Source organism: Balaenoptera borealis (assembly GCF_965194805.1).
Source record: "Balaenoptera borealis genome assembly, chromosome: 3".
Lineage (NCBI taxonomy): Eukaryota > Metazoa > Chordata > Mammalia > Artiodactyla > Balaenopteridae > Balaenoptera > Balaenoptera borealis.
In genome coordinates this window covers 103,956,383-103,982,698 of record NC_138866.1, presented here as the reverse complement: position 1 = coordinate 103,982,698, position 26,316 = coordinate 103,956,383, and the positions used below count along the sequence as shown (strand labels likewise).

Here is a 26,316-nt window from a genome sequence, read left to right as displayed (position 1 = left end):
CTTTCAGTCGACCAGATAAAAAGCAACGTATGGTAAATATTGAAAGCTCCAGGCATCGAAAACAAGAGCAGAAGCACCCTCAGCCACAACCTTATAAAAGGGAAGGTAAATGGCATAAATATGGTCGCACTAATGGAAGACACATGGCAAACCTTGAAATAGAATTGGGGCAATTACCTTTTGATCCTAAATATTGACCATCACGATTACGTTAAATTAGAAAACTGTAACAGAAACTTGGATGCCTTCTATACTGTTTGGTGTTGAAACTAAGATGAAATTATCAAGATAACAATGTCTTTTTATCATTTTTAAGTATCAGTTTGATGATTTTATATTATTACTCAGAAGCATCAAGCAAAAGCTTACTAACTTGCATTTTCCTGTAGTTTAGCTTTGCTGAATTTTTTTTGGCACTGGAAATGTTCAACTGTAGATTTATTAAGGAAGCCAGGCATGCAACAGATTTTTTGCATGAAATGAGGCTTCCTTTCAGTGTATGAGCTTAAAGGAAGCTCAAATCATACATGACAAAGTGTAATTAACACTGATATTTGTGTTAAATTTCCAGTAGAGCTTGAAAAAAGTACCTTGCGATGGAATTTCATCCTAACATTTTATAATCTTACACTTCTTGTCTTTTTGTGGGTTCAAGAGCCCGTTGACTTGTGAAGAATTTGCTGCCTTATGAGCTTGCTGACTTGTTCTCTTGTGAAATTTCTTGCACATCTGAATATTGTGGAAGAAACAATAAAACTACACCATGAGGAAAACTAAAGGTCTTTATTTAAAATCTGGCATTGCATTATTAATATATGATTTTATATTTTGTGATATTTTTCATATATTTCCTCAGTAGTGATACTTGGTAAAGTAGTTCATAGTGGTTTTTTGCTAGTTCCATGAATTTTACCCAGTATTTACTAGCATATTTAAGCAGCAGCTGGATATTTCTGCTCAGCAATGTCTATTTCTCTGAGGAAGATCTAAACAAAGTCAGAACTTCATGTTCATGTTTGGTTGAGTTTCCCTTTTAACTTCCGTTCATAGACGTATATGTGACTTCCAGTTCGACGCTCCGGAAAGTGAGTGTGGAAGAATACAGCAGTTCTCTCATACTTGTTTGAAATTAGGAAAGGATTTATTTCCTAGAAGTAAATAAATGTTTAAGTAAATAAAGGCTACATTTTGCTGAGTACCGTTTCAAGAATTTAAGAGTGACCTATTTGTTCTTCTGAAACCCTTTTCTTAATAAAACAATGCAATTTCTTAATAAAATAATTAACTCATGGTAAGTAATATATATTCCTTGGTAGTTATAGAACTAGGGCTGATTTGGACTAGGGAAAAGACCAGTTATAAAATATGGGTTGAAAGGGACCATAAAAAAAGTGATGTTGTCTATTTACCTGAGTGTTTGCTAAACCTGAGGTGAAGTAAAAATACTGAGTTATACCTTTTTTCACGTTCCCTTACCTCCTCCAAGGTGCTGAAGATGATCAAGTGAGTAGGCAGTGTTGAATCATTTTGAAACTCTCTATACAACCACTTTAAGGGATTTAGATAAAATACATCTGCTTCAACAAGATAATCACCTTTTCCAGTCAGGTCTGGGGGACATTGGAGAAATCTCATTGGAAGTGGGTGATGGACATGGCTATAAAAAGAAAGTTACCATTATAGTTACAAGAAGTAAAAAAAAATTTTTTTTCCTGAAAGTTTTCAAATTACTCTTAAGATATGCTCACATAACAAAATGTGAAATCTGAATCTAAACTAGGTTCCAGTTAAGGTGAGGAGGCACACCTTTAATGCAGTTTTCTCAGAAATGGAGAATATGATTCTCACACTGTACCTGTGCAGTAACCTCAAGTCCAAACTAAAGAGCAAAACTCCATTTCAGGGCGGGAAGTAGGTCAGCAGCTTGTGGGACTCAATAGTCTATAACATTAGTATGCTGTTCCAGGGATGGATGGGGCCTTTGGGACCGGGTATGTTGCTTGTTAATAAGAGAGTAATATCTGGCAAAGTAGAAAACTGGTCATGAACCAGAAAGGATTCTTTTCCTCTTTCTGCTCTGAATCCTTACACAACAAGTTTTTCCTTTTTTTTTTTTTCTTAAATATTTATATAAGTAAGATTTAGTAATAGAGAGCAACATGGGTTCACTGATCAAAATTCAAATAAGTAATGGTTTTACTGTGGCATAGAAAGACTAGAGTGTATGTAAAAAAGATGGACTGATGAATCATAACAACTTAAGCCAGTTACTTGGGCCATGCAAAAAGCCATGTTTACAACTTTGCCTCAGGAAAATTAATATAGGGACTTCCCTGGTGGCGCAGTGGTTAAGAATCTGCCTGCCAATGCAGGGGACACGGGTTCGATCCCTGGTCCACGAAGATCCCACACGCCGCGAAGCAACTAAGCCCGTGTGCCACAACTACTGAGCCCGCGTGCCACGACTACTGAAACCTGCGTGCCTAGAGCCTGTGCTCCGCGACAAGAGAAGCCACCACAATGAGAAGCCCGCACACCGCAACGAAGAGTAGCCCCTGCTCTCCACAACTAGAGAAAGCCTGCACGTGGCAACGAAGACCCAACACAGCCAAAAATAAATAAATAAATTTATTTTAAAAAATTAATATAAATAAATAAGTGATAGAAGTTTATTTTTATCTATGAAATGCATACAAAATAAATTTACACAAGACCTTAATACTTCATGACTGGGACTTCCCTGGTGGCTCAGTGGTTAAGAATCCACCTGCCAATGCAGGGGACACGGGTTTGATCCCTGGTCCGGGAAGATCCCCCATGCCATGGAGCAACTAAGCCCGTGCTCCACAACTACTGAGCCTGCGCTCTAGAGCCCATGCGCCACAACTACTGAGCCCACGTGCCGCAACTACTGAGCCCACGTGCTGCCACTGCTGAAGCCCATGTGCCTAGAGCCCATACTCCGCAACAAGAGAAGCCACCGCAATGAGAAGCCAGCTCGTCACAACTAGAGAAAGCCCGCACGCAGCAACAAAGACCCAACAAAGCCTAAATAAATAAAGTTATTTCAAATACTTGATGACTTTTACAATTTTGAAGATGAAGGTCTTGCTTCAAGGGGAAAGCAGAAACTGAGAAAAAGCTGCCAGCCTTATATTCCAAAGTAGGTATCAGACTTTTTTTTTCTTTTTTTTTTTGTGCTCCATTGTGCAAGTTGAAAAAATGTAAGACAAGAACTAGGCGAACTATACAAAGCCTAATATCAACCACAACAACCATGTATGGGAGAGCATCTTGGTACCTCTAGAATTCCTGTTCTCTTCAGTGTTAACACTACTGAGAGCATGGATGGAGAGTGAATGTCCCTCTGTCAGCTCTAGTCTTTTTTATATAGTGTAGGATCCTCAAGTTAAAGGGATACTTGGGGTCTTACATCCATCTAACCTGTGGCTTTTGCTACACATTTCCAAATTGCATATTAATGATTGGCATTAATGATTCAGTTAAGTACAGTATTCCAAAAGTGTTAAATTACCTTAAAATGATATCTAGTTTGATATTAAGTTGACTGAATGTGCACATGGAAAATTAACTTCAGATTGTTTAAAGCCAGATAGGTAAAGAATTTTCTAAAGGAAAGCTGTTTGCTTTGTCCTTTTACCCTTATTGGGCAATTGGTGAAGTAATACAGCTTCCTGAAATACAAGCATAGGGTCAATGATGTCTTTTTAAATGTCCTGCATAATTAAGGCAGTTTCAGTGTTATTTCCCAGACACACTTAATCCAAGCATTAGGATGGCATCTAATTGAATTCCCTAATTTTTACAGGCAAGACAGCTGATATCCAAAGAGATTAAATACACTGGTTTAAGACCAGGGCAACAGTCCAACAGTAAATCTGGACTTGAATCCAGTGTTTTGAGATTATTTCAAAATTATGTAAATAATAAGATGTATCACAAAGATTTGTACGGATCAATGATAAGTGAATTTCTTTACTAAGAGTACCATCAAATAAACATATATGATATTTTATACTACCTTTAAATAGTATAAAATATCATATAGGCTTTCGATCAGATTATTTAAATGTAAGTTGTTTTGAAAAAAGAATATTAAAGTTTATTTAAAAGTTGTGTATGATTTTCATTGACATAAAGAACAGTTTCAAATTTCTTATAATCATTTGATCAATTAATTTAAATCCAGAAATCCAAAAGGAATTTTAAAGTAGTTTTCATAATAATAGCATATTGTGAACAAATTTTATTACCTATAATAAGGAGTAGAGTGACAAGGCATCATCATTAGTACTGAAGCTGAAGATATATCTGTATTGTTGTAACAGAGTTCTCGAATATTAGTCATGACATCAAGAGTACCTCGTTGATGAACTAAACCAGTATAGAGGGCAAAGAACATATTTGATAAAAACAGGAAACTTAGAGCTGGTTTCTTCCACAATTTCAGGTTGTTTAGGGAGTATCCTATATAAAGATAGACACATTGAATTGTAACACCGGTAATGTTTTGTATTCTTATAGCTAAGCAAATATTAACTGCAAATATATTTGTAATCTTTCATGGAAGTGTAGTACAAGCTGTAATGCTGTCATGGACAAACGAGATCAGCAATACGTTATCTTTGTAATTTCTCTGACCATTCACTGTCATTATCCATTATCATCCATGTCTTGACCTTTTTCTAGAAAAAGGAATTGAGGTATAGCGGAAAGATTATGGCTAGGGAGTCTAACAGAAACAGATTTGAATTCTAGCTCTGGAATTAGTTTCCCTATCTTCCCTAACAGTACCTTTTTCAAGTATTAGAAAAAAATGTATGTCCAGTGTCTGTCCTGGTACATAGTTGCTAAATAAATAGGACTTGCATTTATTCCATTTACCTATCACTTTAATCTCCCAAGCACTAGCAATGGATTGTGTACATTACAAGTCTCAGTAATTCTGGAGGAAGTATAACAGAATATCCTCTTAGAAAAATACACCACTAAGCTCCTGGGAGATTTTCAGTGGTCAGTTTATGAGTGGTGGCATGGATCTCTTTCTGGAAGAGAAAGATTTATGTTTTATTTTTATTTTTTTCTTTCACTGTAGTGTTGGACAATTTGGAGATGCTAAACAATTTTTCTTTTTTAATTTGTAAAAGTAATTCTTGTATGTGGGAAAACAAAACAAAAAAACCACTTTGCTAAGGAAATCTACATTTTCATTTTCCATAGTGAGAAGTCAGTAGATAATGCCAAAAACAGTAACCTTTAAGAGCATTATTAGCATTTTATTGAGAGAGGGAGACAAATAACAAAATAACCACCTAAAAGAGTGTAAGTGATTGCCTCTGAGTATGGTAATGGGAGGGAGGGCAGGGGAACCACTGTTCTTTAAAAATCCTTATCTGACTTTTGAAACAGTGCATGTGCAGTTTTGCTAAAAAGATTAGCATATGGAAAAACAAAGTGGCCTAATCAAAGACCAGCAAGTCTGCACTGGCCACTGTAGTAAAAACAGATTAAGCAGAAACCCAACCCAAGATCCTGCCACTTAAAGACTCACTCTTTTGGAATGGGAATGAGAATTCAGACAACTCAGTCTTTAAAACACTGTAAAGACACAGAGCAGAGAAGTGGAATGCTGGAAAAACCAGATTATAAAAATGGAATGAAACCAAGTTCCTAAATTAACCAAACCGAACATGTGCACAGAAATATTTGTCCTCCAATAGTCTGGCAATGCTCACCTGGGTGAAAAGCAAACAATTATAACTCTAACTCAAGTTACTGTAAAAAAAAAAAAAAAAAAAAAAAAAAAGTTTAAATCTGAATAGTGATTTGTGAACAGATTTGCTCTGCCAAATGGTCCCACTATTCTTAAAACTTGCCAAATAGCTCTTAGATGCTTATATTTTTATTTGTGCCTGCATTTGTATTTGAAGTAAGACTATAAATAGGACACTAACTTTGGTTTCAGAACTTTAGATGTTTCCAGTACATAGATGTGTATGTTTGTGTCTAAATTGAAGAGACTACATCTGAGATCTGTAGGAGATAACTTATACTTGGTCAAAGAAGGCTGCTTAACTCAATGGGTTGTTTGGAGGTTTGGTTTTTTTTTTTTTTAGTAAAAAGTTTGGTACCATTAACTTCCTAGTTTTTCTGAGCCTCCAGGCCCAGTTGATTACTCATTTCTTTCCTCCTTAGTCCAGTGATTTTTTTTTTAGTGATTAATATTTGAAGGAAGCCAACAGTCATTCTGAATTAAACTTGAAGTTAATAAAGTTTCAATTCGTAAATTTTCCAAACCAGCCAATGAAAAAATTCATATTTTCCAGAGCCGAGTAATATAAGACTTTTTAGAAGCCATATGTAAAAAACTTACTGAAGAAAACCTAGTGGAAAAATGGAGAAAAGATTAAAAATTAAGTCAGAGGTGTGAATCACTTAAAAAATTGCATATGCATTAGAGTGAGTCTTTGAAGGGACAGATGTGTGTAAAGCATTAAAAACTAGTTTCAATATACATTTTTCATTTGTGGAATGTAGAACTTTGTAGTTTAACCATAAACTTCAATTAGCTATTCTAAAATAGACATGTTGTATTACTTTTTAGCGAAAGATTTCTGACAGCCAGAAACACCACCACCAAAAGGTGTTACAGATACTGGATCCTTATGTTTTTATCTCACTTTACAGGACACAGGAAAAAAGATATTTAGGCTGCAAAAAGGGAATGCTGCAGTAATATACTCAATTTGTAATTAAGGAGCAATTCTTATTTAGCCTAGTAGAAAATAAATAATATTTTAGAGTTTAATAAGCATTGATTGTCTTAAGTGTTTCTTTATAATTGATTTTTTTCTCTATTATACAAAAATACTTACCACAGAACACGATACAAAATGGTAAAACTGGATAGATAAACCTGAATTCTTTGTGGCTCAACATGCTATAGTAAAAAAAGATATTCAAAGAAAATATTATTTTCTTATATTAAATGATGGTTTGAGAAGTTAATGTATTTAAAATGAATGTAATTAACATGATCTGTTTTTGTAATTGCTGAGACTGAATTTCATGCTTTAGGAATCAGTCTCATTCTTTTTTAGTTATTAAGGTGATGATGATGTGTTAAAAGTAATCCTAACATTTGATGTCAATGCGATATTCTAAAGTACAATTGCATTCTAAAAAAAGGATTTCTATTACCAATCCAAGTAAGTTATTTTACTCAAATTTCAAATAAAGGTGCATACATTTTCAAAATATTTCTCTGGTCCTTCAATAGTTAAAATTTTGGCAGTTTCTGTTTTTTAAAAGCAAATACAATTTGTTCAACCTCTTTAAAAATTGAATGTATCCATATTAAGCAAACTGTATCAGAAGTATTCAGTCTGTCTGAGTACCAGCATAATTATTACATTTTCCATCTGCTAAATAATCCCCACTAACAAATCATAAGAATTAATGCACCTCCATAAGATAAACAGTTTACCTTTTAAATAATTTAGTTAATTTCTTGGTAACATTTAAAAAGTGAACTATTTGAATAAATAAAATCTTACCTATAAACTAGCAGTGTCCACAGCACAGTCACCAAAAATATCCTGTACCTCTTTGGGGCTAGAAGGCAGCCATGAATAAAGAAGGGTAAGTGAGTACCCAGGACAGCTGGAAATCCTTGACTGAAGTACCAGTGCCATGGATGAGAACCATAAAATGATCCCACATTCTGCAGCACGTTAAATTTCAAAAAATTATATTGAACCAGAGTCCACTGGCATCATTGAAGGAAAAAGAAATAGAAATGTGTTAGTGCCAAGTATGAATCTTTGGCATTAGGGAATTTGGCGGAATCATGAAATTAAATCAGAATGAAGTCTAAACACCATACCGTAGTTTACATTAATAATTTTGAATATGACCTCATTCTTTTTTTCTTTTTTAATAAAGTTATTTATTTTATTTATTTATTATTTTTGGCTGCGTTGGGTCTTCGTTGCTACTCTACGTTGCGCTGCATGGGCTTCTCACTGCAATGCCTTCTCGTTGCAGAGCATGGGCTCTAGGCACACGGGCTTCAGTAGTTGTGGCACGCTGGCTCAGTAGTTGTGGAGCCCAGGCTTAGTTGCTCTGCGGCATATGGGATCTTCCCGGACCACAGCTTGAACCCGTGTCCCCTGCATTGGCAGGCGGATTCTTAACCACTGCGCCACCAGGGAAGCCCGAACTCATTCTTCTTTATATATTCTTTTCCATTATGATTTATCATAGGATACTGAATATAGTTCCCTGTGCTATACAATAGAACCTTGTTGTTTATCTATTATCTATATAATAGTTTGCATCTGCTAATCCCAAACTCCCAATCCTTCCCTCCCTATTGGCAACCACAAGTCTGTTCTCTATGTCTGTGAGTCTGTTTCTGTTTTGTAGATAAGCTCATTTGTGCCATACTTTAGATTCCACACATAAGTAATATCATATGGTATTTGTCTTTCTCTTCCTGACTTACTTCACTTAGTATGATAATCTCTAGTTCCATCCATGTTGCTGCAAATGGCATTATTTCGTTCCTTTTTATGGCTGAGTAGTATTCCATTGTGTGTGTGTGTGTGTGTGTGTGTGTGTGTGCGTGCGCGCACACATATATACATACCACATCGTCTTTATCCATTTATCTGCAATGGACATTTAGGTTGTTTCCATGTTTTGGCTATTGTGAATAGTACTGCTGTGAACATAAGGGTGCCTGTATCTTTTTGGATTAGAGTTTTTCCTGGATATATGCCCAGGAGTGCGACTGCTGGATCATATGGTAATTCTATTTTCAGTTTTCTGAGGAAACTCCATACTGTTTTCCACAGTGGCTGTACCAACTTACATTCCCACCAACAGTGTAGGAGGGTTCCCTTTTCTCCACACCCTCTCCAGCATGTATTGTTTGTGGACTTTCTGATGATGGCCATTCTGACTGGTGTGAGGTGATACCTCATTGAAGTTTTGATTTGCATTTCTCTAATAATTAGCGATGTTGAGCATCCTTTCATGTGCCTGTTGGCCATGGCTTCTTTAGAGAAATGTCTATTTAGGTCTTCTGCCCATTTTTCAATTGGGTTGTGTGTTTTTTTGTTGTTGAGTTGTATGAGCTGTTTGTATATTTTGGAAATTAAGCCCTTGTCAGTCTCATTGTTTGTAAATATTTTTTCCCATTCTGTAGGTTGTCTTTTCATTTTGTTTATGGTTCCTTTGCTGTGCAGAAGCTTTTAAGTTTGATTAGGTCCCATTTGTTTATTTTTGCTTTTATTTCTGTTGCCTTGGGAGGCTGACCGAAGAAAACATTGGTATGATTTACGTCAGAGAATGCTTTGCCTATGTTCTCTTCTAGGAGTTTTATGGTGTCATGTCTTATATTTAAGTCTTTAAGCCATTTTGAGTTTATTTTTGTGCATAATGTGAGGGTATGTTCTAAACTCATTGATTTACATGCAGCTGTCCACCTTTCCCAGAACCACTTGCTGAAGAGCCTGTCTTTTTCCATTGTATGTTTGTGCCTCCTTTGTCAAAGATTAATTGACTGTAGGTGTGTGGGTTTATTTTTGGGCTCTCTGTTCTGGTCCACTGATCCATATATCTGTATTTGTGCCAATACCACACTGTTTTGATTACTGTAGCTTTGTAGTATTGTCTGAAGTCTGGGAGGGTTATGCCTCCTGCTTTGTTCTTTTTCTTAAGGATTGCTTTGGCAATTTGGGGTCTTTTATGTTTCCATATAAATTTTAGGGTTACTTGTTCTAGTTCTGTGAAAAATGTCATGGGTAATTTGATAGGGATCACATTAAATCTGTAGACTGCTTTGGGTAGTATGGCCATTTTAACAATATTAATTCTTCCAATCCAAGAGCATAGGGTATCTTTCCATTTCTTTGAATCGTCTTCGGTTTCCTTTATTAATGTTTTATAGTTCTCAGTGTATAATTCCTTCATCTCCTTGGTCAGATTTATTCCTAAGTGTTTTATTTTGGGGGGTGCGATTTTGAAAGGTTTTTTTTTGTGTGTGTGTGTGTGTGTTTTTAATTTATTTTGGCTGTTTTGGGTCTTCATTGCTGCATGTGGGCTTTCTCTAGTTGCGGCGAGCAGTGGCTACTCTTCATTGTGGTGCGCGGGCTTCTCATTGTGGTGGCTTCTCTTGTTGCGGAGCACGGGCTCTAGGCACGCGGGCTCAGTAGTTGTGGCTCGTGGGCTCTAGAGCACAGGCTCGGTAGTTGTGGTGCATGGGCCTAGTTGCTCCACGGCATGTGGGATCTTCCCGGAGCAGGGATTGAACCCATGTCCCCTGCATTGGCAGGCAGACTCTTAACCACTGCGCCACCAGGGAAGTCCCAGATATTGTTTTTTGACATTCCCTTTCTGATATTTCATTGTTAGTGTAAAGAAATGCAACTGATTTCTGTATGTTAATCTTGTATCCTGCTACCTGCTGAATTCGTTTATCAGTTCTAGTAGTTTTTGTGTGGAGTTTTTAGGGTTTTCTATAGATAGTATCATGTCATCTGCATATAATGACAATTTTACCTCTTCCCTTCCAATTTGGATACCTTTTCTTTTTCTTGTCTGATTGCTCTGGGTAGGACTTCCAATACTGTGTTGAATAGAAGAGGTGAGAGTGGGCATCCTTGTCTTGTTCCAGATTTTAGCGGGAAGGCGTTCAGCTTTTCACCATTGAGTATTATATTGGCTGTGGGTTTGTCGTAAATAGCTTTTATTATGTTGAGATATGTTCCCTCTATACCCACTTTGGTAAGAGTTTTTTATCATCAGTGGATGTTGAATTTTGTCAAATGCTTTTTCTGCATCTATTGGGATGATCATGTGGTTTCTGTCTTTTGTTTATGTGGTGTATCACATTGATTTGCATATGTTGAACCATCCTTTTGAACTTGGGATGAATCCCACTTGGTTGTGGTATGATCTTTTTTATGTGTTGTTGGATTTGGTTTGCTAATATTTTGTTGAGAATTTTTGCATCTATATTCATCAAAAATATCGCCCTGTAATTTTCTTTTTTGGTGGTGTCTTTGTCTGGTTTTGGTATCAGGGTGATGATGTCTTCATAGACTATCTTTGGGAGTGTTCCCTCTTCAATTTTTTGGAAGAGTTTGAGAAGGATCAGTATAAGCTCTTCTTTGTATGTTTGGTAGAATTTGCCTGTGAAGCCATCTGGTCCTGGACTTTTGTTTGTAGGAAGTTTTAAAATTACAGATTGTTTCACCTCTAGTGATTGGTCTGTCCAAATTATCTATTTCTTCTTTTTTTAAAAAAATTTTTATTGGAGTATAGTTGCTTTACAACGTTGTGTTAGTTTCTGCTGTACAGCAAAGTGAATCAGCTATACATATACATATATCCTCTTTTTGGATTTCCTTCCCATTTAGGTCACCACAGAGCACTGAGTAGAGTTCCCTGTGCTATACGGTAGGTCTGTTTCTTCTTGATTCAATTTTGGTGGGCTGAATGTTTCTAGAAATTTGTTCATTTCTTCTAGGTTGTCTAATTTTGTTGGCATGTAATTGTTCAGAGTATTCCCTTATAGTTTTTTGTATTTCTGTGGTATCGGTTGTTATGTCTCCCCTTTCATTTCTTATTCTGTTTATTTGGGTTCTCTCTCTTTTTTTCTTGGTGAGCCTGGCCAGAGGTTTGTCAATCTTGTTTACCCTTTCAAAGAACCAGCTCTTGGTTTTATTGATTTTTTTCTATATTTTTTAATCTCTATTTTATTTATTTTCTCTCTAATCTTTATTATTTCCTTCCTTCTGCTGACTTTAGGTTTTGTTTGTTCTTCTTTTTCTAATTCTTTAAAGTGGTATGGTTAAGTTGTTTATTTGAGATTTTTCTTGTTTTTTGAGGAAGGGCTGTATCACGGTGAACTTCCATCTGAGAACTGCTTCTGCTGCATCCTATAGATTTTGTATAGTTGTGTTTTCATTATCATTTGTAATAACAATGAAATCATTCTTTATTAATTTTTTATGTTCTAAGTATTAATGTGTTTTTTGTTAATTTGTAAAACACTAGCTTCTTGAGATTCAAGAAAGTATGAATAAATGTTATGACAGTGTTAAGTTTTACATACAACTGGACATAAAGAATCCTTAAAAATAATTTTTATGAGTATATGTGTTTGGTACCCATATTAAAATTTTTACTGTTCTACCTTATGGCATCAGACATTACCTATTAAGATAAAGCTTTGAAAACATTGCAGTTTGAATTATAGCATAAAGTAGGTAATAACAGCAGCAGCTAACATTAAGGGCTCACTTGTGCCATGCAGTGTTGTAAGCATTTTACATGTATTATTTCATTTAATCTTCCAACCGTAAGAGACAGGTATCACATTTATTTCCAGACAAGGAAACTGGCAAGAAAGATACACAACTTGTCCAAGGTCTTACAGCTAATAATGAGGGCACTAGGCCTCAGACAGTGGCATCTGATTCCAGAACCCATAAGTGACTTAAAAACAGGGAACTTAAAAACAACCAAAGGCATTACCAATAGTCATAAGATTAAAATGCCAAATCAGATGCTTAAAGAATATTCTGGTTAATGTGAATTCTGAATGATTGAGGTCAATTAAAATCATTTAAAAATTAACCTTTATTGTTACAAACCTGACAAAAATGTTCAAACCTGACAAAAATGCCTGAAAATGGATTCTTGAACTTCAATTAGGAATATACAATTCTGTTATATAGAAAGCACAGCAAAGTGAACCAAAGGCATATATGCTAGTAGTTTTTTTCTAATACATCCCATATCATTAAAAAAATGATTTGCTTATGCTCCCAAATATTCATGGATTAAAAAGTAAGGTTGAGTTTTTAGTGTAATAAATGATTACATTAAAATAGTTTTTTTTAAATAAAAAAAAGCATATTTTTACTTACTTGACCAAAAAAAATACGATCAATTATCAGAGAGAAACTCAAAGTGACAAATCTGAAAAACAAAATAAAAGGGTGATTAACATTCTGAACTTGCTGAAAATCCAACAGTGGCATATGGCTTTGCAAGTGCCCTGCATCAAAAGCCAGTTTAAAAATGCTTTAAAAGTTTTACCAAGTGAATATCATTTTGAAAGATCTTTCATTGAGAGAAGCTGTATTTAAGCAAACTTGTTAAAAGTAACAAACTCTGTATTATCTATTGCTGCATGACAAATTACCCCCAAAATGTGGTAACCAAAAACTATGAACACTTATTATCTCAGTTTCTGTGGGTCAAGAATCCAGGCGCAGCTTAACTGGGTGTCTCTGACTCAAGGTCTCGTAACTTTTCAGGATATTGACTGGGGCTGTAGTTTCATCTGAAGGCTCTCATGATTTTTCCCTATAGCACTTATTGTCATTTGAGAAACATGTTAATCATATGTTTCTAGCTGTCTCCCCCCCACTAGAATGTATACTTCATGAAGGAATGGACTTTATTTTGTTAAATTGCTGTGTCTCCAGCATCTGGAATGACACCTAGCACATAGTAGGGTTAAATAAATATTTGCTGAATGAATGCATTACTTCCAAAACAATGCTAATAAATCTGAGAAATGACAACACTGGCAACTTAGCCACCGGATGATTTTGTACTTTTTTAATAGCTACCAAAAATAACCTGTACAGAGTGAATACTAGTATATTAAAAAGATCACTGTTTTAAGAGTCAAAATGCATTCATCCCTTCAATAAATAATTATTTTGGATATTCCACTAGATACCTGGGATAATTCTGATCCTAGGAGCTCAAAATGTAGTTAAGAGGACCTGGGTTTCAATCCCATTTCCATCAGAGCAATCAACCCAGTGACACTGGCTAATTCATTTTTAATTTCACCAAGCCCTCCATTTTCTGTATCACAAAGTAAAAACACCTACATTGCTTAGATCCAAGAATTGTGAAAATCAGGTAATATGTGAACACATATATTATAAAGCCCCATACAAATGTGAAGGAATCAAGTATCTCTAAAATGTATTTGAAAAATATTTAAGAAATAAAGCATAGGAAAGTTCTAATTTAGAAAAATTGCCAAGATCCTCATTTAAGCAAATTAAAATACTTTAGAATCACAAATAAAAATATAAAATGTAAAATTGGAAATACTATGTTTCCTTGGTCTGACAATTCTCATTGACGTTAGAAGATACAACTGACTAAAAGATGTAAAATCTTGTTCATAATTTATAATTTATAGGTTATTAAAATTAATAGATGGATTGTAGCCATACTTACCCTACAGGTAAAAACTGATGTAGAATAAGATCAAGCTTTCTCTGTTCTTGCCAGAAATGTCTGAACAGCAAAGGTATCCACGGAATAACAGCTGTGGGACGAATTATAAAGGCAAGTGCTACCAGGGATGAGTACTTGACACTATAAGCAAGGAAAAGGTATTGTCAAGACAACTAGGAAATGAGTTCAGAAGTTATCTATTTACGCTGTGGTATAACATTTTTTTTAAAAAAATGAGAGCATTTTCCTTTTGGTATAAATAGCTATGTGAACTTGGGGAAGTTACTTAAACTTCTGGCTCTTAATTTTTCTCATCCATAAAGAGAGGTAATATGTAAGGTCTTTTCCAGCTTTAATATTCTAGTATTTTCAAGTAAGAAGTTATTCTGTGTCCTAATGTTTATCTTGTTTACTAAAAGGTATACCAACTTTTAACCATACAACTCTGCCAATTGCTTTCCTGGTGGAAAAATGATCAAGTCTCTCCTAAAGAGATAAAAGAGATAAAAGACAGTCCCCATTTTATAAGGAAAAAAAAAAAAAAAGCTCCCTTAAAGAAACATTGGGTTTATTTAGGCAATGATGGGCTTCTGGGCACATGTGGTTTTGTTTTGAATGTAAGCTGGTAATTTTGTCCAACTGAAAGATGTGTATATACACCTGATTTTTTTAAAAAAAGCTTACTTATAAAAACCTATATGATCATGGATAGAAATGTGGGTTTTTACTATTAGGACTTCTCTCAATAAAGGGTTGAAGGCAAGCACCTGATAATTTAATCATGAGGACTACAGACAGTGGCAAAATAAAACAACTTTATGGTACCATATATACCTATTAACTAATAAGTAACTATAAAGAAATGTCCAATGTTGGTGAAGATATAAGAGCAGGGATTTCGAGTTCAAATGCTTACAGAGACCAGATAAGTAATAAAAAATGTGTGATATTGGCTGCATGGGGGCTCTGATATCGTCATGAAGGAATCCTGGCCCAAAATGTTAACAGGCCTTACATTTTTTTTCAAGAGAAACTAGAAATCCAGATTTTAGGTAAGATCTCCCAATTTAAAAACTTTGCCAAGTAGTTAAAAAACAAAAAACAAACACTGTGTAGGTGAAATAAAACATTTGTGGCTTGGTCTGACTTGGCAGACAGCCTAATTGCAAATTCTGCCATAGTGAAACTACCTACCTCACTCCAAATTTTCAGACTTGGATTTCTTACTCCTTTCTGAATATTTCTACATAAATTTCTTACTGGCATTCAAAATCAAACTGTATGAAATAAGCTCCACACCTTTCTCTCAAACCTGTTTACTGTCTAGTGTTTAAGTTAATAGTATCACTCAGTTTCTCAGTCTTAAAATTTGGAGTCACCTTAAATAGAAACTTTTCATCCCACACATCCACTGTGTTTCCTCCCCATTCTCATTGCCATCATTTTACATCAAGTCCTCTCACTATTCTAGAATCTTTTCACAGTTGTGTCACTTGTTTGGAATCTTTTCATAGTCTTTTTTTTTTTAATTTCCCAGAAATATTACTTAATATCATTCATCAGTACTTAACACTTAGTTTGTAATAGGCCATGTGCTATATACTATATATTATCCATAGAGTCTCATTTAATTCTTGAGAGCTGTTGTATTATTCTCATTTGATAGAAATCAATGTTTAGATATCCTCATCTATAGGTAACTTAAGTGAATGCCTATTCTTGCAGTTGAGAGTCTAATGCAGAAATGATCTTACTCGATTTGATCCTCCCAAAAACCTTACATATAAGGGAGAGTGGATACTAGATTCCTAAATTTTCTTAACTAGATTCCCAGATTTTCTGGCTTACTCCCTTTCGGTATATCCTAAATACTGCTACTACAAGAGAATTATTTCTAAACCAGATTATGTCATGCTTCTCGAAAGCCACCAGTGGTAACCTGCTACCTATAAAGTCCAAATTCTGGAGAAAGGCAAAGTTCCATTCTAGCCTCATCCCTCATTCTTCTCTTCTCCCACACATCCTACCACACATTAGCTCCTCTGGACAACCTGCCCAGAATACAATGAAGCCCTTTTATAGCTCTGTGCCTTTTCTCATGTTCCCTTTGCTTGGTATTTTATACCAATTTATATAAACCCAAACCAGGTCCATATGTTTTCTATTTGCCCATCCAGATCTGCTCTCTACTCTTCACCTGCTCAGTGTGCAGGGAGGCCAACCTTTATGGACTATATCAATGGGCTATCTTGCTTTTTGGCTTCTCATTAGTATTGGTTAACAGCAGGGCAGAAGAGTCAGGGTATTTTATTCACCCTGCTCTTTCCTTGCTATGGTTAAAGGCTGGCTGTGCCCCTCTCCTGTTGGGGTCCTCTCTAAGTTACAGCTCTGGATTTCAGTAACTTTCCTCTCCTTGCTCCTTGGGGCCAAAGGGTAATTGAAACTTCCTGTTGTGACTAGCCCTTGGGTACTATGGTATCCCTTTATTAGCTTTTCCAAACATTGTTTACACCTTTGTTATCTGGTTTGAGTATATCTCTTTCCTGCTATAATGAATACATCAACTGTGAATTTGTGGTCCTAATAGCCTTCATGAGCATTAGGGGGTCCACTGGACATTGCAATATATTGATAATTAAAGATTTTTCAAAAGCATGCTTTAGAGTTTTGTACATAATTATAACAGTACTGTTACTCACCTGTTCATAAACTTTGAACCTTCCAAAGGATAGTAGAAAAGAGCAATTATAGTGAGAACAGTTTCCATGGTGTTTGTAAGAGTTCTGGTACAGCAATACCACGTGAACCAAGAGCATAACTGGCAAAAAAACTAAGAACAATTATAAGCAAACGTATATGGAGTGGGAAATGGAAAAGCTTAGTATTCTAAGGAAAACAGCAAGCAAGTCTAAATAATTTTAAAAGTGGGCATGCCCAAACATTGTTTTTAAGAAGTTATATCAAGCACATCTATGATACCAGGTCTGTATTTGTTAAAGTTAAGAAGTTTATACTTTCAGGTACATTTTTGTGGCATTGCATTTGATTTAAATCTCACTTCACACTAATAAAAGACATAAAACACAGATTCTTTGATGGTAGAGTTCAGAGAAGATTGAAATTCATAACTAGAGTCTCACAATCAGTATTCCTCAAATTGTCTTATATTACTGACAAATATTTTGACTGATTTTTATTGACCTTGGTTGGAATGTTGTCCTATTTCTTGGTGGAAAATTTAAGACAAAGTAAGAGAGAAAAAATCATGACTATCAGGAAACATCATTAAATTTTAATTTGGAAATTGACTAAATTAATAAACCACTTTTTGGTAGAACATGCAAGCAGAAGCATCATTCAGTCTACAAAACAAATTCCTTAAAAGAAACTTATTAGTTGGTGCAAGGGTATTAAATGTCGTACCAGCGTCCTATCTCTTCAAATACAGACTTTAAAATATGTTCCCAATTTTTGTGAAGTTAAAGGCTCTTCCTGAGCCAGAAGATCCTAGCGCTGCTACTTTGGAGGAAGGATTTCAAAGGCATTATGCCTTTGCCATTTTAGGTTCAGCCTTCGACAGTGTGTATAAGCACAAATTAAAGAGATTGACTTAATCCTTGAATCAGTTATCAAGGACTCAGTCGCTAAAGCAATCTGTCTTTTTAATGCAAATCAACACACTACCTGCAGAAATATGTCCTATTAATAAATTGTTAATATTTATTAATACATTAACAATAAATTATATTTCAGAAATGTGTTGGTAAATTGGTTACTTGGAATTTGGAACATATTTGCAAACAGAAATATAAAAAAGGTAGTAAGGTTTCTAAGTTGGCTCATATAAGCTTACTTATGGTTTAAATGGGAAAACCCATTCAAGATTTGAATGGGAGTTTGAGAATCTATCTCCCCACTGTGAAATGAGCCAAATGACAAAAGACAGTCTTCTCTACCACATTCTCTCTCTTACAAAGTCCAGCTATTTCCACCATTCTAGCCAGAAGAGAAAGAGTGCATCAGTGAAAAGATGTCTCAGGTAGCTGGAGGAATAGTGAACAAGGGTTGTAAACAGCTGAGGTGATCTGTGAGGTAGGCAGTGGTGTAGAACTATTCCTACTGAATATTATGGAAAGTGAGGCAAGGACTCAGTTCTGAGTCATGGTGCTTCCCAAGGCTGGGTCCTAGGGTTTAGCCTCTCATAGGGTTGGAGGGCATCAGTGGCTTCTGCCACCTAGGGCTCATTCAGAAGGAGAGAGATAGCATGTCCACTTGCATTTTACTGTTCTTAATTATGGAAGTACCTCTATAAAGTTGTACTAATTATCTTCTGAAACTGTTTTGGGAATCAGTCATATTGACTGACCTGTTCATGTGCTTCATGCTTGTAGGAATGAAGTAACTGACATACAGTTTCTAAAGTGTTTAGGACTTACCACCCATCTTGCCACTTGCTGATTTTCTAGTTGCTTCATTAGTGAGTAAAGCCTCAAGTCTGCTATAGCAGACAAAAGTGCTTGGGCAAGTCTAGGAATCCAAATCTTCATTAGTTAAAAAAAAAAAAAAAAAAAAGACATTAAAAACATCTGTTGGTTCACTTTAAAATCATAAGAAATCAACAAGTTGACCCAACTATCAATCGAAAGCCATTTTTAGTTTAAAAAAAGATGTATTATTCTATTCTTCTGCAAAAATAATTTATACCTTAAAAAGTACATTAATTTTCATGGAAATACCAAAAGGTAGTTTTCTCATTCTCATTCTCTCTGTAATATATATATATTACAACACTACTAATTTTAAATAGCCAGCAGACCATTTCATTGTGTGAAGGTTCTATTTTAGAAGCACATGTAGTTCTTTTCAGTAGCATAACAGTAGGTAATTTTTTATGAGACATTTACCCTACTGTATGCTAAGTATCATACTAAGTACTTTATGTATATCAGCTAATTCAGTGCTTCTAACAGGTACTGTTTTATAAATGAGAAAACTGAGGCATAGAGAGGTTAAGTAATTTCCCCAAGGCTGCAGAGCTAGTTAGTGTGGAGGTCAAGGTTCAAACCCAAGTCTACCTGACTCCAAAGCTCTTAGCTACTAAGTTACATTGCTCCCCTATCCTGCAATATAGATAATAAAATAATGTTACTTTTTTAAAAAGCTTTAAGTAATCTATAATTACAGAAACATGGTATCCAGTCAGATGACACTAAAGAATAAATTTAAGAGTAAAAAGAAAGAGTAAATGTATTATAACTTAATTACAGTTAATGATTCTAATGTTATACATTAGCATCTTTGAGTTTTAAAATGTGTCACAGTTATTATTAACAAATAACACTTGATGGTAGATCACAACTTAATTTTAGTTCAAAAGATGTGTTTCTAAAAATTTATATGTAAATCTGTATTTTTGTTGGATCAAACTTCACTAATTTTACATTATAATTAGAGCTGCTTTACTTTCAGTTGTCAGTGGCTTCTAACACTTTAGCTTTACGTCCTTTATCAATAATCTGTAAATAAATGTTTAAATCTTAGAGTTAAAGGTACATTGTACTTCATAATTCCACTTAAACTGTGTCCTGTAAAATACAGTAAAAGGCACCTCTATACTCACCTTCTGTTTGCCCTGCCTAAGAATCTATAAGCTTCCTCCTCACCTCCCAGGTATGAAAGTACTTCATGTAAAAAGTTAATTTTGCTACAAACTTAATAGGAGCTGAGTGTTGAGGTAGCCACTAAAAGACTAAAAGGATTCTTGTGCACTGAGAGAAGTATAGTATTTATGAAGTTAATGGTCTCACTATATTCTGAGCTAGTTACCCTAGCTTTCAATATCGTGTTCAGTTTCAAGACCCACATTTTAAGATGGACATTAATAAATTACAGGATGTTTAGAGGACATTATCTGATTATGAGGTTTAGAACTGGAGATATTTATCCTGGATAAATAAAACTTTTTTGAAGGGTTGTCATGTAGAAATCTTGAATTTAAGAGAAGGTAGATTTTAGCTCAACACCAAAATAAGTGGAGTTGTAAACTCCCAGTTATTAGCAGTCTCTCCAGACTTTTAAGATATCATTATTTTCCAGGTTATAAGGACCTGACAAGAATTAAACAGTTACACATGGCTTCTGGAAAATAAAAACTAGGGCAGTGGGGTAAAGGGGAGAAGGACCATGCCAGGGGTAAACCCTGAAGGTGAGGCCTGTGTTGGCGGCTTACCTTTCTACACTCCTGGCTCTTTCAGATCCTCCTCCCTTAAGCTCTAGGAGCCACATGCCCTCGTGCCATCTCCTGACTGTTCAGAGCCCCCACTGTGGTACTCCCACAGGTCTCCCTTCTTATCCCTCTTTCTTCTCACATATCCTAAGCCAGCGCTGTCCAGTAGAAATGCAATGTGAGCCACATACCGAATTTTAAATTTTATAGTAGTCAAATTAAAAAGTAAAAAAAACCCAACTCTAACAGGTAAAATTAATCTTAGTGCTTTTGTTTAACTCATTATATCTAAAATATCATTTCAACATTTAATCTATATAAAAGTTACAGAAATAGTTCACATTCTTATTTTGTTTTAGTTCTTTGACGTCTGGTATGTATTTTACACTAATAGCACTTCTCAATTTGGACTAGCTGCATTTCAAGTCTTCAGTAGCCACAGGTGGCTAGTGGTTACCATATTGGACAGCAGAGCTTTAAGCCATCCCTAGTTCTTTCCACACACCTTAGGCAGTTTAGAGAGAAGCTATCTGGAAAGAACACTAGGCTGTAAATAAGTAGACCTAGGATCTAGTTTTAGCTTTTAACATGCTGTGACTTTGGTCTATTTTCTTCATCACTTCTCTGACCCCTTCTAGTTTCAAAATTGTATAATCTATATTTAAAAATAATCAATATGAGAGTATGAATGACTGACTGATAGCATCATAATGGTTCTCTATCTGCTCAAGTTCCAGGTAGGATAGAGGTTTTTTTGGGGGGTGGAGGGGTATTGGAGTGGGGTAGGATGGGGATGAGAGGAGGTTTCCTTTAAATCACAAAATGGCCAGGTGGGTCAGCTACAGGTTGAGGGCAGTGGATAGATCGTGGAGGAATAAGAAGTTTTTCTATCTTGAAGACTCCTTCATTCATAATATAACCTACTTTCTGGGATATTATATATATTTGCCCTGTTTCGAGTCTATGAATATCCTTCTTGATCTAGAAGCTAGTGGGTAGCCCTGAGAAAAGGAAAGAGAATTCATAGTTCCTAACTTCTACATGTGTTAATGGGAGAAACCCTGCTACTGCTCTCAATTTTCCTTCCCTGTGATATTCCCAAATGAAGCATCAATTTTACCAATATGGTCCTGTTTCTCAATAATGGGTAATCAAATATCGTTGCAAAGGGGAGGGTACAATACAGCCTAAGAAAACCAAAACAAAACGAAAACCAAAACAAAACAAAAACCAAAACTCCAGAACCTCAATGTCTTTCCAGGCTTCAAAAAACCCTTTAGGATTTAGACTGCCTTTGGAATTCTGGACCATTTTCCTAACAGAAAATGGGGAAGGCCCAAGCTTCTGAGTCCAACTTGATGATAGCTTAAAGATATTGAGAATGAGGTTAGAAAAACTTTTGCACCATTAGTTCTTCTTTTGTATCCTCTGCTGGCAACTGACCCCAGAAATTCATGATCGAGGGATTACAACCCTGCTCACTATTGACGGCTAATTACTACATAGCACAATGATTGTATATATCCCTATATTTTTGTCAGATTAATTTTCCTAATTTTTAATTTCAACACTAAATCCTGAGTGGGTTTACATGTATTTAGTCTAGTCTTCATAGGCTCACATAACATGATCTTCTGCTCACAAGTTAAAAAAAGCAAGATACAACACTGCTCTTAAGTGATCCTTTTATGAAGGAAATTTACTTCTAAAGTACAAATAATATATAACGTAGTCATTCTGAGAATCTGTATATCTTAACAGGATTGCTCACAGCAGAACACTTTCATGCTCAGTCTTATGTTTTAGTACATATTGAACAGTTACACATCACAGTATGTCTTTGAACCCTGGGCTTCCCAGATGCGGTCTGAGTTTAGCAACAGTAGTCTTTCAAAAACAAACTTCATGATACCAATATTATCATTTAGTTAATATACATTAACCTTAAAAAAGGGATGGAATAAATCTGTTAATGACTATTTTGATTACTTTTATTTAAACTTACCAGCAACTGAACACTGTCTTTCCCCAAAAGGTGCAGAATCTTGTATATGCTTGCAAAGATTAAGGGGTAAGTGTAACCCCTCAATCTTTCTGTCCATTCCCAAGTCAAATAACCATAATTAGTATTATTAAGGACTAATGTTAAATAGCACTGAAACAAAACCTCTTTTCAGTTCTATATATAGAACACTTTTATTTTTTGGCAAAGAAGCTTAAAAGCATAGTATTTTACACTGGGTATCTGAAGTAAAAATGCAGTTGGCCAACTAAACTGTTGACTTTGTCAAAGCAGGAATGTATTTTTTACTTCATCTATATCCTCCACATTACTGAACCCTTTGGGAATATATGCTAAAGGCTGAGTCAGGTACACTAACATCAAAGAGAGATAGAGAAGAAATATTAGCGTAAAATAATGGCACACTTTTATAAGTTAAAATTATTTGGAGAAAATATGGAAAATTTATTGAAAATATGTCATGGAGCTGACACAATTCCTAAGATGAATACACTTTTCTAGTCCAGAAAAGAAACTACAAAGGATATTTGAAAACCATGTGATGTGCAACTTCAAGAGACTGCCAATATTCATCTGGAACAAAACTTGTCTGGACTAAAAAGCAGTTACATATTCGTAATGCTATGGTAAACAAGACCAGATAAATGTTTTCACCAAGAAGATCTGAAAAAAGAAAACAAAAAAACAACAAAAAAACGAACAAACAGGTAATTGTAGCACAAAAGTCAGGCAAATTCCACTTGGGGAACTAAAATCTGCTGCTCTGGTTGGCCCCTTGCTCAGGCTCTGTTAAAGCAGTGGTGAACTCTGGCCCCTCCACACTACTCTCAAAGCAGACCTGGGCGGAAAGTTAGACAAGGGCCAGAGCCTCACCAATCTTTCTGGCAACTTATTAATATAAAGAGGATATTAAGATACATTTTGAAAAAGATTGGGTTAACTAAGGCCTTAGGCTAATTAGGTTTTCCTATATGTATATCTAATGAAAGAAACCAGCTAACAAATTACTAACATAGGAAGCGACACTTTGTATATGTGCATATACTAGCATATGAAGTGGTCCTCTATACATTTTAAAATCGTCCTTACTGATAATTTTCTATATGCTAGGCACTGAGTTCATTCCTTTACATGCGCTATCTCATTTAGTCCTCAATGCTATGGGGAAAATATCATTAGCCCTATTTTATATATGAGGAAACTGAGGCTCAGAAGTTAAACTGCCTTCTCCCAAGTCAAACGGTTGTAAATAACTAAACAGGATTCAAAACCGGGTCTGTATGTTGACTCCAAAGCCCTGCTCTTAATCACAAATGGACTGCCTGTAGACTGAATATATTTTTTTTAATGTGAATTTAGTTGCCAACATTTAAAAATCAGGTTTTGTATTAACATCTGTATTGCAGCATATCAAAACTCTTTAAGATCTGGCAACACAGAGCTCAACTGGGAACAACTGGCTGGTACTGAAATATAGGGTGCTTTGACTTCTTATGTATATAATATTTAGCCTTGCCTATCCGGCCTCCTGAGGACTTGAGTTTGCAACCTGCCTCTGATCCACTGTGAGTCTTTGCCATCATTCCGGGTTCCTGCCACTCTCCTTCCTTCTTCTCCAGGAACATATTTTAAATGTTTCTCAGACATTGAACTGGTACGTTCAACACCACATACATGCCCCTTCTGAACTTTCATCTTTCAGAAACAAATCTCCCGACTGCACTGTATCTGCTGTCAGAAAACCTTGTTGTTCTTTCCTTTCCTCCTCTTTAGTCCGTGGACTCGGGCAGAAGAAACTGTACTCAGAACTGGCCCTTGAACAACCGCGTTTGGCACATAAAAGGCGCACAATAAATAATGAATGAGGAGCCCATCTTTATAGTAAATACCCCCTCCGACAGATCAAAATCCCACTTGCTGGGATGATTTTTCTCTTGTCAACATTACATCAGGACCAAAGAAAAGGCGGAGGGGGCAGTGAAGAAAAAGCAGTGCGGCGCGGGTCAGACCTGGTCCCACTCCAGGAATCAGCCCCTCCGTAGCTACGAAACCTCGGGAACACTGGGCCAGGGTGGCGACCCCCTCTCTGAAAAGGGGATGGCCACATCATGCCTACTCACTTCACACGGCTGCGGGGAGGACGGCCCAAAATAATGCAGAATACACTGCCGCGCAAGCGACAGGGATCGAGAATCCCGTCTCGAGAGCAAAGCGATTTCTTGCCCCCTGCCCACCCCCCTCCACCCCCCAGCAGATGGAGCCCTCGCTGAGTGTCGGCGATTTCCCGCCACCGCCACTCCGCTCATCTTCCACACCCACTCACTCACCTCCGCCGCGCCCAGTGCGCTTCTGCTGGCTGAGGTACAAGGTGGACTTTCTCGTTCGCAGCTTCATCTTCTCGTGGGAGCGGCTCTGGAGGCCACGGAAAAAGAGGCTGCCGCCGCCGCCGTCTCGCTCCATCCTGCATCTGCTTCGAGGTCTGCTGGGGACGGCCAGCCGCCACCGTCCCCAGCCCTGGGTGGCTGAAGCAGCGCGCGTTGCTCTTCCGCCCACTAAGTTTGGCCTTTGCGAGCGGCCGTCTCCGGCAGGCGCGGAGGTAGCCGGGAAGGGCTAACTTGGTTACGCCCACGCCCGCGGCTGGTCCCTGTGGCGCAGTGCTGCGTGTTCAGGCAACGCTTCTGCGCTTCGCCACGGACTCGTCCCTGCTTTCCAGTCTACGTTTCTTTCTCGAGGGATTGTTGCCCTCCTTTGGCTTCGTGGTCTCTGCGGCTGGTGGTCCGGAAACTGCTGAAAGGAGCCGGATCTCACCTCTGCGAGGGCAGGCGGGAGGCGGCGCGGAACCAGAGCAGAACGGTCAGAGGTCTCTGAGTGGTAATGATAATAGTAATGATTATTACAAACGGAAGTGTTGGTGTAACATTGCACTCTTTGGGTGATCTCACAATAAGTATTTGTTGAACCACGTAGGCAGGGTAGGGGTAATTTAGCCTGTGGGAAATGGGGCCCCCAAACGTTAAAGGACTTGGTCAGGGTTACTTAGCGAGCTAGTGGCAGAAGGGGAACCTTCCCGTGTTTGTGTGGTTTAATTGTCTGTTTTCCAAGGAGCTGACTTGCAAATGTTTCCTTTTGTTATACCTAGCGGTCATTGAACCAAACCAAGCTTGGTGAAGTTGTCATTTATCCAGTTAGCTGTAGAGTCCAAGAGAAAACAGGTCCCCCCCGCCCCCGATTAGTCTAAATGACAATTTTAGCAATATATTAAGAGCAAGCTACTAATTATTAAGCCCCTACTGATTTTTGTGAACTTGGGAGCTGGTTTAGGAGGCTGTGAAATATTGTTGTAATAAAGAAAACGTGTAAATTCTTCGCTCTGCTTTCCTCGTTCATAAACATCTGCTTAGGGTCTCCTGCAACTATAGGACTTCTCACAGACTATAGACTGTAGCAAGGAGTATAATTTTCTGAGACGTTCTAGAGCCTTAACTCCTCAATTGTTAAAGGTAAAACCAGCCAAATCCCCGTTATATTTTTGTCAAAAATGGATGGCAAATGACTTAGAGGTGATGTCAATATGTACCTACTACAGCATCAAAAGGAACTAGAAAGTCTTTTAGCTTGTTTTTTAAAATTGTTTTTAATCATACATATTGCCAAAAAAGGGCTAATAATGAAAAGTAAGAAATTTCTTTCTCCTGCTTCCAGATGGGATTGGCAATCACTTTCAACTTTTTTGGGGGGGGCTCTTTCTTTCAGTAGTTTTGACATG

General features: G+C 36.6%; 2 protein-coding genes and 1 long non-coding RNA gene across 13 annotated transcripts in view; 1 reads left to right on the top strand and 2 right to left on the bottom strand.

Moving 5' to 3' along the window:
* Positions 1-26,316, bottom strand: part of LOC309626870 — a 604,516-nt gene that overhangs the window by 19,598 nt on the left and 558,602 nt on the right. The window lies entirely within an intron of this gene.
* CCPG1 (cell cycle progression 1) overlaps positions 1-26,316 on the top strand; it is a 64,747-nt gene that overhangs the window by 37,139 nt on the left and 1,292 nt on the right. For 4 of the 11 annotated variants that reach the window (XM_082388086.1, XM_082388088.1, XM_082388095.1 and 1 more), the window contains one exon: positions 8-793. In XM_082388086.1, coding sequence (XP_082244212.1) covers positions 8-197 — 190 coding nt within the window. In that variant the 3' untranslated portion in view covers positions 198-793. Of the gene's footprint in view, positions 1-7; positions 794-11,447; positions 11,488-11,922; positions 12,231-23,051; positions 23,146-23,956; positions 24,263-24,323; positions 24,740-26,316 lie in introns of those variants that run through there. The other 7 variants (XR_014243418.1, XM_082388094.1, XM_082388092.1 and 4 more) reach the window with 6 other exon arrangements.
* PIGB (phosphatidylinositol glycan anchor biosynthesis class B) lies at positions 769-25,130 on the bottom strand. The gene is given in 13 exon segments (XM_082388130.1): positions 769-1,035; positions 1,038-1,148; positions 1,477-1,657; positions 4,275-4,488; positions 6,897-6,961; positions 7,578-7,789; positions 12,963-13,014; positions 14,302-14,442; positions 17,001-17,131; positions 18,738-18,842; positions 22,533-22,652; positions 23,080-23,213; positions 24,878-25,130. Coding segments are annotated over 13 exon segments (1,638 nt in total). The 5' UTR covers positions 25,011-25,130; the 3' UTR covers positions 769-996.